This window comes from Salvelinus sp. IW2-2015, linkage group LG25 (genome assembly GCF_002910315.2).
Source record: "Salvelinus sp. IW2-2015 linkage group LG25, ASM291031v2, whole genome shotgun sequence".
NCBI classification, from domain to species: domain Eukaryota; kingdom Metazoa; phylum Chordata; class Actinopteri; order Salmoniformes; family Salmonidae; genus Salvelinus; species Salvelinus sp. IW2-2015.
The window spans coordinates 26,145,249-26,162,668 of NC_036865.1; the positions used below are offsets into that span (position 1 = coordinate 26,145,249).

At 42.0% G+C, this 17,420-nt stretch overlaps 1 protein-coding gene across 1 annotated transcript; it reads right to left on the bottom strand.

Annotated features, from left to right (window-relative positions):
* Positions 1 to 409: 409 nt before the first annotated feature.
* On the bottom strand, positions 410 to 15,556 carry LOC111951668 (sideroflexin-1). Its single transcript, XM_023969882.2, has 11 exons — positions 15,199 to 15,556; positions 10,805 to 10,991; positions 9,832 to 10,002; positions 8,418 to 8,516; positions 6,583 to 6,658; positions 6,394 to 6,479; positions 6,044 to 6,171; positions 5,236 to 5,285; positions 4,675 to 4,724; positions 4,400 to 4,447; positions 410 to 4,249 (listed from the first exon to the last, which is right to left on the bottom strand). The coding sequence occupies exons 2-11, from the start codon at positions 10,966 to 10,968 to the stop codon at positions 4,153 to 4,155; spliced, it is 969 nt and encodes a 322-aa protein (XP_023825650.1). The 5' UTR covers positions 10,969 to 10,991; positions 15,199 to 15,556; the 3' UTR covers positions 410 to 4,152.
* Positions 15,557 to 17,420: the final 1,864 nt, after the last annotated feature.

Here is a 17,420-nt window from a genome sequence, read left to right on the forward strand (position 1 = left end):
GCTACTTATTGTATTTTCAAAGGTGGCCTATGAAACAAGTGGAGAGTTTCTCAGTCCATGCTTGAGTACTAAAGGGAGTAAGGGCTGAACTCAATCCATAGTGCAGCATATTAGCCTTACAGCAAGATGAACATTTAAAGGCAATGTTTCCGAGGAGACAGCATTCATTGTAAACGCTGCATATGTCGGCTCATTACCTTTAAATTTCAACACGACAACACAGCTCTTCTGTGCTACGGACTGAATGAAGCTAAGTCAGGCTGTAGGACCATTCCTTTGTTGCTGGAAGACTGCTAGCACTGCGACATGAGTGACCCACCCTCAAATGGGCACAATGGTGTGGAACGTTCACTTTGTCTTAATTTTGTTCCTGAACAGTACAGTAGGTCTGTGGCCTGAGAAAGAAAACTCACATTTCAATCACTTTATTCTATAGCTCTTAGTAAATGTCTTACATAGTCCAGGTGTGCCAGAACATATTCCAACTCAAAATGGAGAGGGGAAAAACAAGTAGTGAGCACCAATACTGACAACTACATGGGTACTGAACAACCGTGAATTACTGGACATGGACACACATTAACATGAAAACATTCATGGAGTGTAGCGACGTCATAGATTGTCTTCAGTGTTGTGCCTTCAATGTGCTGCCAAGACCAAATTCCATGACATGCCAAAGCTAACCTAGAGATATATTTAATAATATATAAATACAATAATGACATGCCTAAGCACCTAGAGATATATTTCATATGAAAGTTATTGCATGAAAATATCCTGACAGAGGATCGTCATATTAAGCTGAAGCCGATGACAAACGCTAAAGACCACTGCTTTTTCAATCTCAAGCCTTGCATGTTTCTGTCAGCACAATCTAGCTATAAAAAGGCTGGGCTATAGGTTMATTTTTGTTCTAGTCACATTTCCTTGCCCTCCCCTCCAAAAGGACCAGAAAACAACTAAATGGGGAAAGCTAAATGGCGGTGATAACATAAAGCTAGCTACTGCTGGATAACTTACTCTAAGCTCATAGTAAACTGTGACTTGGTTTATATCATACACATTGTCAAGCACATTATGGAGACAGTACAAACATTTCCAATACATATGTGTATATATTAAAAAAAATAAAAGAAAGAAAAGTGGTACCCCCACCCTTTACATTGGTTATTACACAGCACCCAATCCAGGCCCAAACATACAATGAAGAGGGTACCTCCTTTTATAGTAATAGGTGAGTGAATGACTTTACAATGGTGTCAACTTGCTCATGAAATATATGGTATTTTATTCAATTATGGACACAAAAACATTGTGACTAGTGGAATAACAATTTACTCTGTGTGTGTGTAGGTACAGTACAGATGAACCAGTATCTACTGGAATTGGGGTTAATTCCATTTCAATTCAGTCAATTAAGAAGGAACTGACTCCAACCCTGGTATTTACAGTTGAAAGCCATGGCATAATGTAGTGTTTACTGTATGGCCATAACACTGTGCTGCAGTGCATCTGATCGTCTATAGACAATATACATTTTCAATAAAATGTATGAGGAGCCTAGCCTGGTTCCAGATCGGTTTGTGTTATCAAAATCCTATGGTCATTGTCACCCTAAACAAGACCACACAAACAGAACTGGGACCAGGCTATGCGGATTCATTACAAAAAAAAGCGTGGGGGGAAAAAAACAAGTTTCGTATCAGTCTGTGAGGAGGAGATTCATTCATGTCTTCTTTGCATAAATATCCACTGATTTCATTCAGAGGGAACTACCAAGCAGAGTGGTTTGGTAGACATGCAATACTGACTGACAGAGGAAAAGGTGACCTATAACCTGGCAAGACCGCACAAAAAGATTTGGGACCAAGCTACATGGCGAAGCCGTACTAAAGTCAGCCGGGACAATATTGATGGGTAGTTTTGACAACTATATTCAAACTCTGACTCACAAACACACTGAAAATGTGTAATAGTTGTTCTAACTTCTAGCTGAATAAAACATTGCCACCAGGTGGAGAAATGGAACAGTGCACCCTGAAGTTTTAAATCTCCTAATACCTCGCCACCATTTATTTGTTAAATATATCCTCTGTTACATCATCTTAATCCCAGAAAAATATACCTGTTGTACATACTATATTTCCACCACAAAGTTACTCAGTTGATACTATGAAATTGTCTAGACTACTAAACAACCATATCATTACTACACTTGACATCTAGCTGGATATTCAACAACATTAATATACTGTATTATAGCCCAGGTTTGATCAGGAATGCTCTAACTAAGCCCAGATTTTCCACACAGGAACTAAAGATCCAAGCATTACTTCCAACTGTCCTACAATCTAATCGACGATTTCCTTTTACACAAGGTTAAAGGGATACTGCCAGATTCGAGCAATTAAGCGTATGCTAGCGAACATGTAGACTACCAATCATTGTGCTAAAACTAGTTAGCCTTGGCCCGCAGAAATATCTCTAACTTCCATCACACTGCATGTAGAGACATACAACTGGTATCCACGAGTTCATCAGAATCTGGGTAAGTGGAAAATGCCAGAATCTCCCTGTATCCCTTCATGACCATGGGCTGCATTTACTAAAGACAACCACGGGCCACATTAAATCAGCTTGGGAGCCACATTTGGTCAGCGGGCCTGTAGTTTAAGAGCCCTGGTTCTCACAACTTTGTTTTATGACAATAAAACGATATTTGGTACACATCACCACAACACAATTAATCTAAAGCTAACATATAGACTGGGATTCATATTTACTCCCTTGCCTCTTATTGCATAAGTTGGCCCCACCACACATCTAGGTCACCACGGCAAGTTAACTCTTCTCTATTGTAACAGAAGAATGACTAAAGAGTCAATAAGCGTCACAAACTGACAGGAGGGCTGTGGCAGGGTGGTTAGGACAAAACAGACACAATTCCTTTAACATTTAGACAACACAGTACCTTCCCCTTCAATGGCAATAGTGATACACGGCACAAATGTCACCAACAATCATTCATGAGTTCCGTTGAAACTGCACAGACACGATCCAAATTCATCCATAGTGTTTCCAAATCAAGAGAGGCCTTGATATGGGGCTTAAACATTAAGCCTTGGATCCTGTCCTATAGAAACCTTTATTCTGCCATATCATTGACATCAGTGCTACTGGGGATGTGCTTACTGAAATCTAATTTAGGAGTGCTCATGCAGTGTCATTGCACCTCTAAAGGTTTTCTTGATAACACAAACACACAGGGTTCCCGGTGCACTAGGCTGAGGTGGGACAGCGTGTGTGCAAATACACTTCCAAGGGAGATAGAAACTGTGCTCGTCAACTGTGTCATGTTCATTGGGGCACACTCACTGGAGCAAAACATTTTGCAACAGAAAACAAAACCCTGGTAGACCCAAAAAGCAATTCAATAACAGGTCAGTCTAATGTGCTCATAAACCAACTGTTATCCTTCACTACCTGTACTAGACTACAGTTAAGCCAACTTGAGGGAGTGGATATCTAGCAGATTACATTTGACTATTTTCTAATTGCAAGTCATGAATGGGTTTCAGTGCACACAGCTCAAAATGGTACGATCTCAAACACAAGGGCAATAAATAACAACACACTTTGGGGAGAGAGAGAGAGGGAAAAAACAAACAAAAAAACTCTGGGGTCAAATACAAGGGGTGACATGTATGTAGTTAGTGGTGATGGAAGTAGATTTTGTCATTCTGTAACATTCACAGCAGTCAGTAACTAAACAGCCACAACCCCAGGAAGGACAAATACACCAGACTAAACCATGGTCTGTTTGTCTGTCACACTACTCTCACCTCAGGTGCATCTCATTACTCTGAAGTGGCTTCCTCGTCTCCTTTCCTTCATCTACAATGATGACCAAAACCTGACTGGTAGGCTCCCCCCCTTATTCCATCCTTTCAGATAAGGAAGCAACTTTTTAGGATTGAGACGCACCCCTCACCATCACCCTAATCAAATCCTAAAGCCTATAACAAACATAGTAAACAAACAGGTAAATACAAAAATAAGCATAAATATAATATTCTCTTTGCCCGCTGAGCTGTACTAGCAGGGTCCAGCCAGCAGAGGGGGCTGGTCTGTGGTGTGTGTGGTTGGGTGGTCCTACAGGCCTTTGTTGAAGAAGACGGTAGTAGTGTGGGGACTGTTCTGTCGTATCCTCTCCTGCAGATCTGGCTCCAGGCTGCTCACAGCCATAGAACTATATAGAGAGGGAGAGGTAGAGAGAGAAAGAGGGGATGAGAGTGAAAGGGAGAGGGAATGAGAGAGAAAATGATTGATTTGACAGTTGTGTAGGAAAAGCAGATCCACGGTCTATCTCTAAAGTATGTAACAGATGGCCATAATGTACCTCTTCTGTGGGAACAGGGCACAGCACAGAGGAGTGGCAAACACCAGGCTGAAAGAGACGGGAGGTTTTGTCCAACCAGAGTTTAAGTAAACTGTGCAATACACATGGTTTGCAAATCGCGACGTTCAGTATTCAAAGCTCCAGTCCATTTAAAATGTTATGGTTAGTTTGCTTACAGTGCATGTCATTGTGAGAGGACTTATAACTGATAACATGGATGAAACGTGTACCAAACAAACAGTTTACAGTAACATTAACTATAGATAGATACTTACCACAGACCCACCAGTCCCACCTGTACTGGAGCGTTTAGGACTGGGAACCGCTGAGTAGAGAACACAGTGAGAGAGAGAAAGTGAGACTCCAACCTGAAGCAGTTTTTCATAAAAACAAAACGTATACAGACATTACACTGACAGTATTGTAGAGATTTACAGGCGTGGTCCAGATCTGTTTGTGCCATCTTGCTTATTCATATGGTCATTGGCAAAACAGCACAAACAGATCTGGGACCAGGCTAGAGATTTACTGGATGTCAGACAGACAAAGCACAGAAGCCTGGATTTCCAACAAAAATTGCATTGCATGTGTAACACAGCTGAACCATCCAGATTGGTTTGAACTCCAAATAGAGGGTAGGCCTAGTGCACCAGAGGGTAGGCCTAGTGCACCAGAGGGTAGGCCTAGTGCACCAGAGGGTAGGCCTAGTGCACCAGAGGGTAGGCCTAGTGCACCAGCAGCTACATGCCACACTCTCCCTACTGACTATAGAACCAGCTCCAGTATGCCCATTTGCTGTAGAAAGCATGACAGGCATCTGGCTGTTGTAACATTACCTTCATAAAGGCTTTCTTCTCCAGGGCGTTCATGATCACAGGGGGGATAGCTGTAGACAGACAGAAAACAAGGAGTATTTTCAAGAGCAACATTTCTGTTATTTCACAACACGTTGCTGATTCTGATAGTCATCTACGGTTTTAAGGAGGCTTTGCTAAATCATCTTTCCCAGAAGTACTGCTGTGAGGACAGTGAGTTTCAGACCAATTGATCTGGTTTGAAACTGCATGTTAACTCCTTACCCAGTGGTTCCCAAACTTTTTTGCGCTGAGGGACAAGTCAAGTCAAAAGCAACATTCATTGAACACCGAACGTGACAAGTCAGGCAAAGACAAGATGCACCAATAATGATTGGAATGGCCCCCCAGTCTACATGCTCGTTCCATGACAGACACAATTCCTTTAACATTTAGACAACACAGTACCTTCCCCTTCAATGGCAATAGTGATACACGGCACAAATGTCACCAACAATCATTCATGAGTTCCGTTGAAACTGCAGACACGATCCAAATTCATCCATAGTGTTTCCAAATCAAGAGAGGCCTTGATATGGGGCTTAAACATTAAGCCTTGGATCCTGTCCTATAGAAACCTTTATTCTGCCATATCATTGACATCAGTGCTACTGGGGATGTGCTTACTGAAATCTAATTCCATCCTCTGGTTTGATCTGGTTTGAAACTGCATGTTAACTCCTTACCCAGTGGTTCCCAAACTTTTTTGCGCTGTGAAATATTGTGTCCCACCAGATAAAAAAAACACTAAACAATGTTCAATCCATCATGTGTGAAACACAGTGCTTACCCATAGCTGGCACAGCCATGCCAATCCTGGACACCACCACCTGAATGATGCCCGACTTGGCAGCGGTGACTGACTCCCCTAACCGGTTTCCATTCTCATCTGTCACTGGGATGCCGTACTTCAGCTCCCTAAGGAGAGGGACATAAGGAGAGGATGGAATTCAACCAAACCTGCCAGTCATGTTAATCCATGTATAACTTTTTTTTTTTTTTTTTTTTTTTTACAAATACATTTGAAACAAAGTGTGTGACAGCAACCCAGTCCTAACCCCTCACAGAGCTGACCAAAAAGACAGTGCTAAGGAAAACCTTTGTCCCTAGTTAGGAGGTGTGGTCTAAACTCTAGCTCACCTCTGCCTCATGAAGGGGATGTTGATACAGTTGGCAGCAGCTACAGCAAAGAAGGGGACGAACCGGCTCATGACGGCTGGAAGGCGCTGGGGAGGGATTTTGTTTCAATGTAGATTTTTCACAGCGCTCAAATAAAATGCAAAGCAAATGTGCAAATCCACTAGAACTAAGATGATCCAGAGACAGTACCTTGGCTAGAGACTTGAGTCCCAGGGCTGTGACTACGGCTCCGGTGGTCGCACTGACGTACGCTGCAGCCAGCTGACTGAGAGAACGTCACACAAAGACATTTACACCTCTCAATTTACTGAGCCTCAATACGGTTCCTGTTCCAGGCATTTACCAAAGTCAAGTCTATCTGATTGATAAAATAATGTATATGTTGAAAGATAATGATAAAATAATTTGACTCTGAAACATTATAACTGTATGAAATTGATTAGAATCATATTATAATCGGATGATGTGTAGTTTTAGTCGGAATTAGGTTAAACAATGTATCTGTATAGTGGAATAACACAGACTGTCTGAGCAAGGCGTAGCTTAGGATTTGAACTTGGATGTGAGTGCCTAGGAAAATACCGAAGAACAATTAAACCTGTGTTTGAACCGACCTGGCTAGACCTCTGAGGAACCTATGAGAGCATAGGGAGTACTTCTCAAGGTTTCCCTAATCTCGGGGGGATGGAACTGTCGGCTGGGCAGTGATACACAGTGGTGAGAACTAGAGAGATAAAACTCACCTACTGTTTGTGCGCAGCTATAAAATGGATGTCTTTGTATAATGGACTTCAGAACATTCTCTGAATAAACTGTACAAGCCTTTTGCATAAACTGAGTCTTTTGACTAATTATTATTAAACTCATGGTCTTACAAACCTCGGGGATTGGTCAAAGCTATTGATTGATTGATAGTTATTATGATTGGGATTGAAAATTCTCGTGACACTGATACACAGACAGAATGATCCTAAATACAGAGGTCTCAGGTCACAATACATACGGAATGTAGTCAAGGCGGTCAAGTCAAAAGCAACATTCATTGAACACCGAAACGTGACAAGTCAGGCAAAGACAAGATGCACCAATAATGATTGGAATGGCCCCCCAGTCTACATGCTCGTTCCATGATGGTTGCCATCTGCATATGAATTGAGAAGCACCAGCATCGCTGGCTCCTATTCCTCATGTGTCCTGGTTAGAGTGGGTGCATCTCAATAGTCTAAAGTGGAATCATTTCCTTGTATCCTTCACTTCATCTGCACTGATTTGAAGGAACTGGACAGGTGAAATCTGATAGCAACATAGTGTAAACCTTTCACCGATCATGTTTTCAAATTGGTGCAGATGTACGAGGACGCCCCTTTAAACTATTKAGATACAGCCCTGGTTTGTACAGCCTCTCCACCAGAGGCTGTATGTATCAAAAGCCTCAGAGTAGGAGTGCTAATCTAGGATCAGTTCTCCCTTTTAGATCACAATGCATGGGATTACATGCATGGGGGGGGTGACATGATCCTAGATCAGCACTCTTACTCTGAAACATATGTTCCCAGACCAGAAAGATGTATGCAAATGCCTTGCTTCCTCTACCAGCTGCAGACATGGACGAAGGGGTACAGCTACAGCCATTCAGTTCGAATGGAGGAGCATGCTGAACTAAACAGTGGGGTGTAATACCGCTGTAAGGGGAGGAGTGTAGTGGACTGGGGTTCCACTGGCTAGCCACTGCCGTGCCCTGCAGGCCTCCATACAGAGCTAGGGGTGCATCGCAATAGTCTACTATGGTCTTCTCTCCTTGCCTCTTTTCCTCGTCTGCACCAATAGGAAGAGAGAAGACGGGTGAAAGCAACATAGGGGAAGTGTTATGGGGATTTGCTCCCACCTATCCATGTCCTTTCAGATCAGTACTGATGAAGGAAAGCAGATGCAGAGAGGAAGCTAGCTAAGGCTATGAGATGCACCCTAGTACAGGTACAGCAGGGCTGGTTAAGTAATGTGGCGTTAGTGTTCCCAGTCCCTACTTGGTGGTGAGGGCAGCATCTCCACTGCGGTTGGTGTAGTTGACCACAGCGTTGAAGGACTGGTTCACCCACTGCCAGAACACCACTGCTGGAGTCGTCCTGGAGGAGAGATGATGAAAACAAGGGAGAGAAGGGTAGGGCAAGGATAGAAAGGGAGACAAAGAAAGTGTGTGAACAAGCATTAATCATTTCAGATATTTAATTCAGAGGCAGAATGCTTGAATTAATCATTCAAACAAAGCCAAACCACAACTTGTAAAAAGGTAAAAATGTCACTTTCCACTTCTGTGCACGGTTTACATAATTTAGTGTTTTTATTTGATTTAACTAGGCAAGTCAGTTAAGAACAAATTCTTATTTAGAATGACGGCCTACCCCGGGCCAAACCCTAACAACGCTGGGCCAATTGTGCGCCGCCCTATGGGACTCCCAATCACGGGCGGCTGTGATACAGTCTGGATTCGAACCAGGGTCTGTAGTGACACCTCTAGCACTGAGATGCAGTGCCTTAGACCGCTGAGCCACTCTGGAGTCCAGTGTGACTATGATTGTATGCCCTTTACTCTTCAGACACACAACAATAGCTGCAGTGTGCTACTCTGGTCTTGCCCTGTGAGCAGGAATGTAAAAGGCACAGTGGAAGGTATGCAGACAGAACATGAAAACAATCCAAGGCATCCACATGCTACAAGGACAATGGCGGTATCCTGACCCTCATTAAACGGCTTAGGAATTTTCCTTTCCGATGCCCTCAAGATAAAACATTTGTTTTTTAAAAGTTTGACATATTAGCATATGCTCTTATCCAGAGCAATTAGGGTTAAGTGCCTTGCTCAAGTGCCCATCGACAGATTATTCACAGTCGGCTTTGAGATTCTAACCAGTAACCTTCCGATTACTGGCCCAACGCTCTTAACCACTATGCTGCCTGCCGCCCGAATACACAGAACACTGCCATCGAACCCAGTCTTCAGTTGAAAGAGAAGAGACCACACCGTTTGGGAAAGTCAACTGCATAGGTTGTTTATGCCATTTGGTGAGAAATTCTAACATGCTACATTTATTCTATGCACTTTTTGTCCTGGCATAACTTACTATACAGCAAGAGAGAAGAGCATGAGCAGCCCATATGGTGTATGTGATTAAGTTAAGCCAGCCAGCAACAGCACGCACCATCCACAGCGTGGGTGGAGATTTAATCCTCATGAAGAATGTTGAAATATCCCTGCTGTGCGGTTAGTTGCCGCATCTCTGACATGTGCCACTACATTTCAATCTGCAACATTCTTAACATTTCACCTCATCAGATCTTCCTCTTCCAGTACGCTGCTCTGTGCGTTTTTAATTTAGGTGTTTTACACACAAATTGCATTTAACATGTATTGAATTGAAAGGTCATCCACCCCAGTGGTACCTGTAGAATGTGAGCATACAGCCGGTGATGGTCATGTTCATGGGGACCTGGGCAGACATGCGTCCCACCACCACCATCTTCTCTCCGGTGTCAGGGTGGAAGGCAGAGTCATAGACGTACTTGGCTCTCCACAGCTCATCTTCTGTCAGACCTGGCTTCACCACTCCTAACCTGGACACAAGCACATCCTCTAAACAATGAATGAAACACATCAATTCTTAGCATCGGGGCAAATTATTGCAATGTTTGATTCACAGAAACAAGGGCTAAAATAAATATAGGCTAAAGCTTCACCTACCTACAATGTTTTAACAAATCAAATTGTATATTGGACATGTTTTGCAGATGTTAGCACAGGTGCAGCAAAATGCTTATGTTTCTAGCTCCAACAGTGCAGTAATACCTAACAATACACACAAATCCCCAAAATATTTTTGCATTTCTTTATAACAAAGACAGTCTTAGACATTTATTTTGGTGTTTTCAGTTCATCTCTGATGTAAGAGAGAAACCGGTATGACAGATGTTCCAACCTACAAGCCTAATTAGTGGCCTATGTCTACAGATGTTTGTTTGTTTATCTTATTACACCGTGGGGGGACAAGAGAGATATCAGGTTAAGGTGACCGCTAGCTAGCTCCTTGAACTCCTCAGTTTAGACTAGAGACAATGTTGATTGAGTTCATACTCATACATAAATGCATTAATGAAAATTGATTCCTACCCAGAGGCCAGTGTAACTTCCAAATTACCATTCACATTTTAGGCCACAGTAAACCACCCCTCTAATATAACCCAATGTCAACTGCACTACCACCCCTACATTCATCTCATCCCATTAATCTCTCACTCTACACCCTTTCAATACCTGTAGAACTCTACAGAGACTGGTGTGTTCTCCAGCATCAGAGAACTTGAGGATGTTCCTGGGATCAACCACCCTCCTCCCTTAGGTGTCCTCCCCCCTCCGTACCTGTAGTTCTCCACAGTGACCCGTGCGTCCTCCAGTGTCTTAGAGGACTTGAGGATGTTCCTGGGGTCGGTGACGAAAAAGAAGTGCTGGGCGCGGCCCATGAATGTGCTCTGGTCCCATCGCGGCTCCTTGATGTTAATGTCCAGGGACAGATCTCCAGACATCCTTGAGTTTACTATAAAACCGCCTGACAACAGAAACAAGTGTTAGTTAGAAATGTGATTATTCTCTGCATATTTGACAAAGACTTTCTCATTTAATTTCTTTTTTTTGCCCTGTAACATTAGAAAGACAAAAATTGGCCTTGGATGAATTCAACCAGCTCATGGAGCCTAGTGACTCGAGCAGAACTCAAAAGGCAAATGATAAAAGATTACTCCTCCTTCCTAGTTAGGACTAAGCCCCCCCCACCTCTCTGATCCATGTATAACTCCCTCCCTCTACATAACCTACCTCAACAGCCAAAACACACCTCCTGATTGGAGGGGCCCTCGCCACCTCTAGTATTCTCCCCAAATCATAATAAAAGGACAAGGAGGCTATCATCAGGGCTGTTTCTATTTGAGCCAACTGGTCACTGTAGGAAGGTAACGGTGTTGTTAAATACAGAAAGTCTGGCCTTAACCAAATTCTCTGACTATGGAGATTGTCCCAAACTGCATCAGCATTATTGAAGTGAATTACATTGCCATCCTGAATCTTCTGCCAGCATTTTACACCCAAATTCAACCTGAATGACGAGCAGCCCAGCACTCAGTTTGAGAATAGGCCTACTGGCTGTCTTTTACATGCATATCTAGGCCATGAATCATCTGACCAAAGCTATATCAGAGCCTGGCAGTACAACAATAAACAAACTGAGGCATGAAAAGTCTAGCTTCAAACCACTGGAGTTATCATGATGTTTGGTTTCCTAGGTAATGAGGTGATAAACAGTTCTTTCAAGCTGAAGGTTACCAAAGTAAGTTCATTGCAATGTGGCTCAAAACATGATTACCGCTACTTCAAATTAATGTTGTTTCTAGCTGCCTGAAACATGTTTAGGCTATGTGCAATGACATGTTTAGGCTATGTGCAATGAGAGGATTTTATTTATTTTATTTTTATTTATTTTACCGTTATTTTACCAGGTAAGTTGACTGAGAACACGTTCTCATTTGCAGCAACGACCTGGGGAATAGTTACAGGGGAGAGGAGGGGGATGAATGAGCCAATTGTAAACTGGAGATTATTAGGTGACCATGATGGTTTGAGGGCCAGATTGGGAATTTAGCCAGGACACCGGGGTTAACACCCCTACTCTTACGATAAGTGCCATGGGATCTTTAATGACCTCAGAGAGTCAGGACACCCGTTTAACGTCCCATCCGAAAGACGGCACCCTACGCAGTGTCCCCAATCACTGCCCTGGGGCATTGGGATATTTTTTAGACCAGAGGAAAGAGTGCCTCCTACTGGCCCTCCAACACCACTTCCAGCAGCATCTGGTCTCCCATCCAGGGACTGACCAGGACCAACCCTGCTTAGCTTCAGAAGCAAGCCAGCAGTGGTATGCAGGGTGGTATGCTGCCGTAGTGACACGTCATTTTAGCAAAAAATTACATGTCACATATCAGTTTGCAAACAATGTAAAAAAAAATATATAATTGAGTTAAGAAAGCCGCACACAAACATGGTCTCTTTTTTGTTTTCTTGAGTAAGGCAGCTCCAAAATGCAGGTGTTTCAGTCTAGCTCAGTGCTTTCTGTGGTCGTAGGGCAAGCCAGCAGAAAATACGGAGCGTTGCACCGTTATTGGCTAAGTGTTTGGTCACTCATGGGGACACTACATCACCGCCAAGTCTAAAGGCAGAGCTAGAAAATTCAAGCCCCTTGGGTGCTGCCATAGAGTTACATTAGAAGTGCCCATCTAAGAAGGCTCAAGGTCATTGGCCACAGATAAAACTACATCCAATCACGCTAGATCTACAGTAGTTTTCAAAATCTTAGCTAGTAGTCATCATCATGAATCAAGTCAACAATGTACTGGCAAATCCTTTTTAATCTTGGTCATATGAAGAGAAATTATAGATAAAACGTATCGGTGCTAACCGGCCATAAACATTACACAACAAGCTGGAAATTGTAAATTCAACAATGAGTGGTTTGGAAGGAATCAGTGGCTAACAGCAAGCATTGCAAAGCAATCATTAGCCTGGCTATATGGTCCCAAGTCTAAGATTAAGGGTCTCTTTACCTAGTTTAAAATTATAAACATTCAATATTAGCCATGCTGTCAATGAAGCATGATTTGTGCCCCCAATCAAAACAACTTAACTCGGGAACAGCAAAATCTGACTTTAGTGAGTTCAAGACAACTGGGATCTCGGGAAAAACAAGCTACGGCTGGGAAAATACATTTTGAACTTTCATCCAACTCGGAATTGTAAATCGGGAATCTTTCTAGAGCTACAACCTCATCATGATTCAACCTTTTTGTTTTGTTCCCAGTTGTCTTGAAAAGCACCATAAATCCAGAGAACGACAGACCTTGATGACAAAATTTGCCCACGAAGGACCGCCGTGCTACCTTCCTGTTCAAGTGAGCACAGCACAACAAGGTGAGTCCAAAAATGTATTGTATGCTGCTGCATAAATGATGTAATATGCCAGGGAGACGTGTATACTGTAGCTAAGAAAGTAATACTAAGTGTATGTTGTGTAGTAAGCTGTTAGTAGGCCATGTGCTTCACCCTAATAATTTGGTCCTTTTCCCCCTCATAACTTAGCCTACTGTTCTAACTTGTGGTGCACATGTAGCCTATAACCTGTTTTTGAGGAATGTAATTGAATATTGTAAGAGCTTTCATTGTCTGCATATATGCCCCCTTTATTTATCCTATAGTTCTGACTTGGTGTACAGGGAGAACACTAAGAACGGCCAATGATTATTAAGGATTTGCCTGTATATATTGTTTTTTTTTACTGCTGCTCTTTAATTACTTGTTACTTTTATCTCTTATCCTTATTTTTTTTAAACTGCACTGTTGGTTAGGTGCTCGTAAGTAAGCGTTTTACTGTAAGGTCTACACCTGTTGTATTCAGCGCATGTGACAAATAAAATGTGATGTTCTGAATTCTGTACATTTCAAAAGTGCTGAACAAATAGTTTTATTGACTACATCCGTCCTAGCTCACTCATTAATGTCTTAATCGAAATTACAGATGGCCTCTTATCCGCTTGTCTTCCCCTTATGCCTTAGCTTGTACATCTCAATTGTCAGAAGAATCCACATTTGTTAAAGTAAGTCAGCCATGTTTTTTTAAGACCGTAAATGAGTCTGAATGAAGTGCTTTGCTGCCAGACACGGCACCGCTGATAGCCAGGTGTAGCAGTGGTATAGTGCAATTACTGTATTGTTTAGTGTTGTGGCTTTGCTGGCATGCATCCCATCCCCAAAATTTTTTTTGTTGCCCCACCAAGATTTACATGCTAAAATCGCCACTGGAGAGGATAGTGCATATGCATTGGCCTATATTTTGTTATGCAAATCAAGTTGTAAGCCTAAACACATCCAAAACAATTTGCAGTTGTTTTCACATAATAGTAAACCAATTGTTATGTCTATACAATAACCACCTRTGTAGACGTCATTGCGACATGGTATGAATTTACAAATTCTGTACTTAAGCCAACTGGACAACAAAGCTGACCATCAAATACATTGTTACACCTTCCTTCTCTTTGTCAACATATTTCAGTAAGACAACGTGGGAAAATAAGTAACGTTAGCTATTGTAATCAACAAAGTGAACCTTAATGAACCCAAGCTTTATTGCAATAAGGTACGTGACCGGTGCAGAAGCTGACAGATGGGCTGTCTGTCACAAGACATTTCTGGCATTACTATAGGCAGTATCACTCAATGCGTGACACTCACGAAAAGTAAAGGAGAAAGCAAGACCAAAACAGAACTGTGCCTAGGTACAAATTGTTAATATTACTTGAATATAACGTTAGGTGACTAGAAATCAACCTGCACTTAGCATCACGCTATTGACAAGTCATTGATTCAGCGATGTGACATTTAGTGAGTGCAGTTGACATTAGCTAGCTAACGTTACTTAGCTAGCTAAAGTTAGCATGCTCACGTTTAGTTAACCAGCTACTTTTCTCAGTTTGCGTGTCAAATATTGAAGCAGTAGAATGAGAGTCTGACAGACACGGTCTTGGTATGAATTACTATATTGTGAACGAACATGGTGACTTTAGTTAGCTAGTTATATGGCTAACCTCTAACTAGCACGTCACCACGTTGAAAAAAAGGAAACGACCGAACGACAGCATCTTCGTGTTAGCTCGCGCTAGCTATACATTTACTGCATGCACAAACCCTGCCAACAAAAACATACATACCTTGGTTCAATGTCCACCAGCTGTGTTCACTATATAATTGCAGAGAGCTGTAAAACTGTGACCTCTCAGTGATATCACCGAATGGATTGATGTACACGGTGCCAGTCTCTCTACCTTGAAAGCTGAGGAGAAAAGACGGGGTCGTCCTTTGTTACCACAACCACAAAGTCATAATTATGACTAAACCCCGCCTATTTCTACAATTGATCTTCTTAAAATCTTAAACCTGGCCCTAACCTTAAACTTGACAACTTAGCTAACCGTATGCATAGCCCTAACATTAAATTAAGACCAAAAAGCAAATGTTTGTTTTCATGAATGTTTACGATATAGCCCATATTGACTTTGTGGCTGTGATTACTAGCTAGTGACAACCGGAAAAGGGCGGTGTAGAACTACAGCATGTTTGTCATTTGTTCCATAGCGATGGGAGGTTGGCTAGAATCACTGGGCGTTGGTAGCAAACGGAAAATGATTGGTTTATTGTATCTGCCTAGCCAAATACTTTCAAAAACAAACTTCTCAAATTGTAAAATATATGTATTTCAATAAGATTGACCTGGACAAATCAAGATTATATAAGAGATAAATCGTTTTTTCCCCGGACATAAATATATATTTTAAATAATATTTTTCTATTTCTCAGTCTATCAACGTTGCTACATTTTGGTGCGAGACCTTCCTCAAGCCTTCAAATGTTCCTGTGTCCCTCAACTGAAGGTGAACAAAACAGTATTTTCCAATCCCACCAGAGCCCAACTATGCATGAACAGCCCAGTGGAAACTAACTGTGTGACTCACCACAGTGATCCCATGACTCACCAGAGGTTCTTTCACACCCACTATTTGAGAAACAGCTTGAACTGAGCAAAGTCTTGAGAGAGGGAAGTATAAGAAGTATGTTTTGCATCACAATGTGTGCGTATGCAGCACCATATGATTCATCATATGATTAATGATTGATTCACTGACAATCTATATTTAATAATAAACTGAAGATGCTTTCAGTCATAACTGAGTTTATAAACTACAGTAGACTACTGGCCTACATTTCCTTCATTATCCGAGATTTTATACTACTACCATGATATGGGGCATTACTCAGACAGAAGATTGTAGCATTACATCTCTCCCTGTCACCCAGGAACACTAGCCATGTATTCTTGTCAATTACAATAAGTTCTAGCTTTAATACCTAAAATATTTGTAATTGTGCTCCTACATTTCCCAACTTTGGTGCTCTGCCCTTTGCCTACTTTGTGAACCTTGTAATGTAATTACAGAGGGATAGACACAAGCTATAGTATGGGAGTAGTTAAGACACTAGCTATAGTATGGGAGTAGTTACATAGGAGTAGATAAGACACTAGCTATAGTAATGGGAGTAGTAGAAACTAGATATAGTATGGGAGTAGTCTAAGGGAGTAGATAAGACACTAGCTATAGTACTGGGAGTAGTTTATGGGAGTAGTTAAGACACTAGCTATAGTATGGGAGTAGTTATGGAGTAGATAAGACACTAGCTATAGTATGGGAGTAGTTAAGACACTAGCTATAGTATGGGAGTAGTAAAGGAGTAGATAAGACACTAGCTATAGTATGGGAGTAGTTAAGACACTAAGATATAGTATGGGAGTAGTTAAGGGAGTAGATAAGACACTAGCTATAGTAGGGAGTAGTTTAGGGGAGTAGTTAAGAACACTAGCTATAGTATGGGATAGTTATGGAGTAGATAGACACTAGCTATAGTATGGCGAGTAGTTAAGACACTAGCTATAGTATGGGATAGTTTAAGGGAGTGAGAATAAGACACCTAGCTATAGTATGGGAGTAGTTATGGGAGTAGTTAAGACACTAGCTATAGTATGGGAGTAGTTATGGGAGTAGTTAAGACACTAGCTATAGTATGGGAGTAGTTAAGTAGTATTCTTATACCTCCCAAGACAATTGTCACTGTCCAGAGCAAATGAGATGGTGCTAATGTGTCCTAAGCCATCCACAGGTGTCCAATGGTAGGGCAGATGGGCGTGCTGTGCATCTCTGTGGGCGGATTTGATTATGCTGAGCCGCGGGGCACCGGTCTATGGCCTGTAACGTGAACAGGCAAAGCGGTGAGGGAGGAGCACTCTTCTCAAATGGAACAGTAATCTGCACCGTTTGGTGATGTTGTCAACAAGGCAGCATGGTGCATTGCCCAGAAACATACAACATCTCTTTTCCAT

Bases quoted from the DNA above. Each gene is read 5' to 3' on its own strand.
- LOC111951668 (XM_023969882.2), bottom strand. From the start codon at position 10,968: ATGTCTGGAGATCTGTCCCTGGACATTAACATCAAGGAGCCGCGATGG. The intron at 10,003-10,804 runs GTACGGAGGGGG...GCTTGTGTCCAG, and splicing joins GTCACTGTGGAGAACTACAG to GTTAGGAGTGGTGAAGCCAG. The intron at 6,659-8,417 runs GTAGGGACTGGG...ACGTTCTCTCAG, and splicing joins GATGCTGCCCTCACCACCAA to TCAGCTGGCTGCAGCGTACG.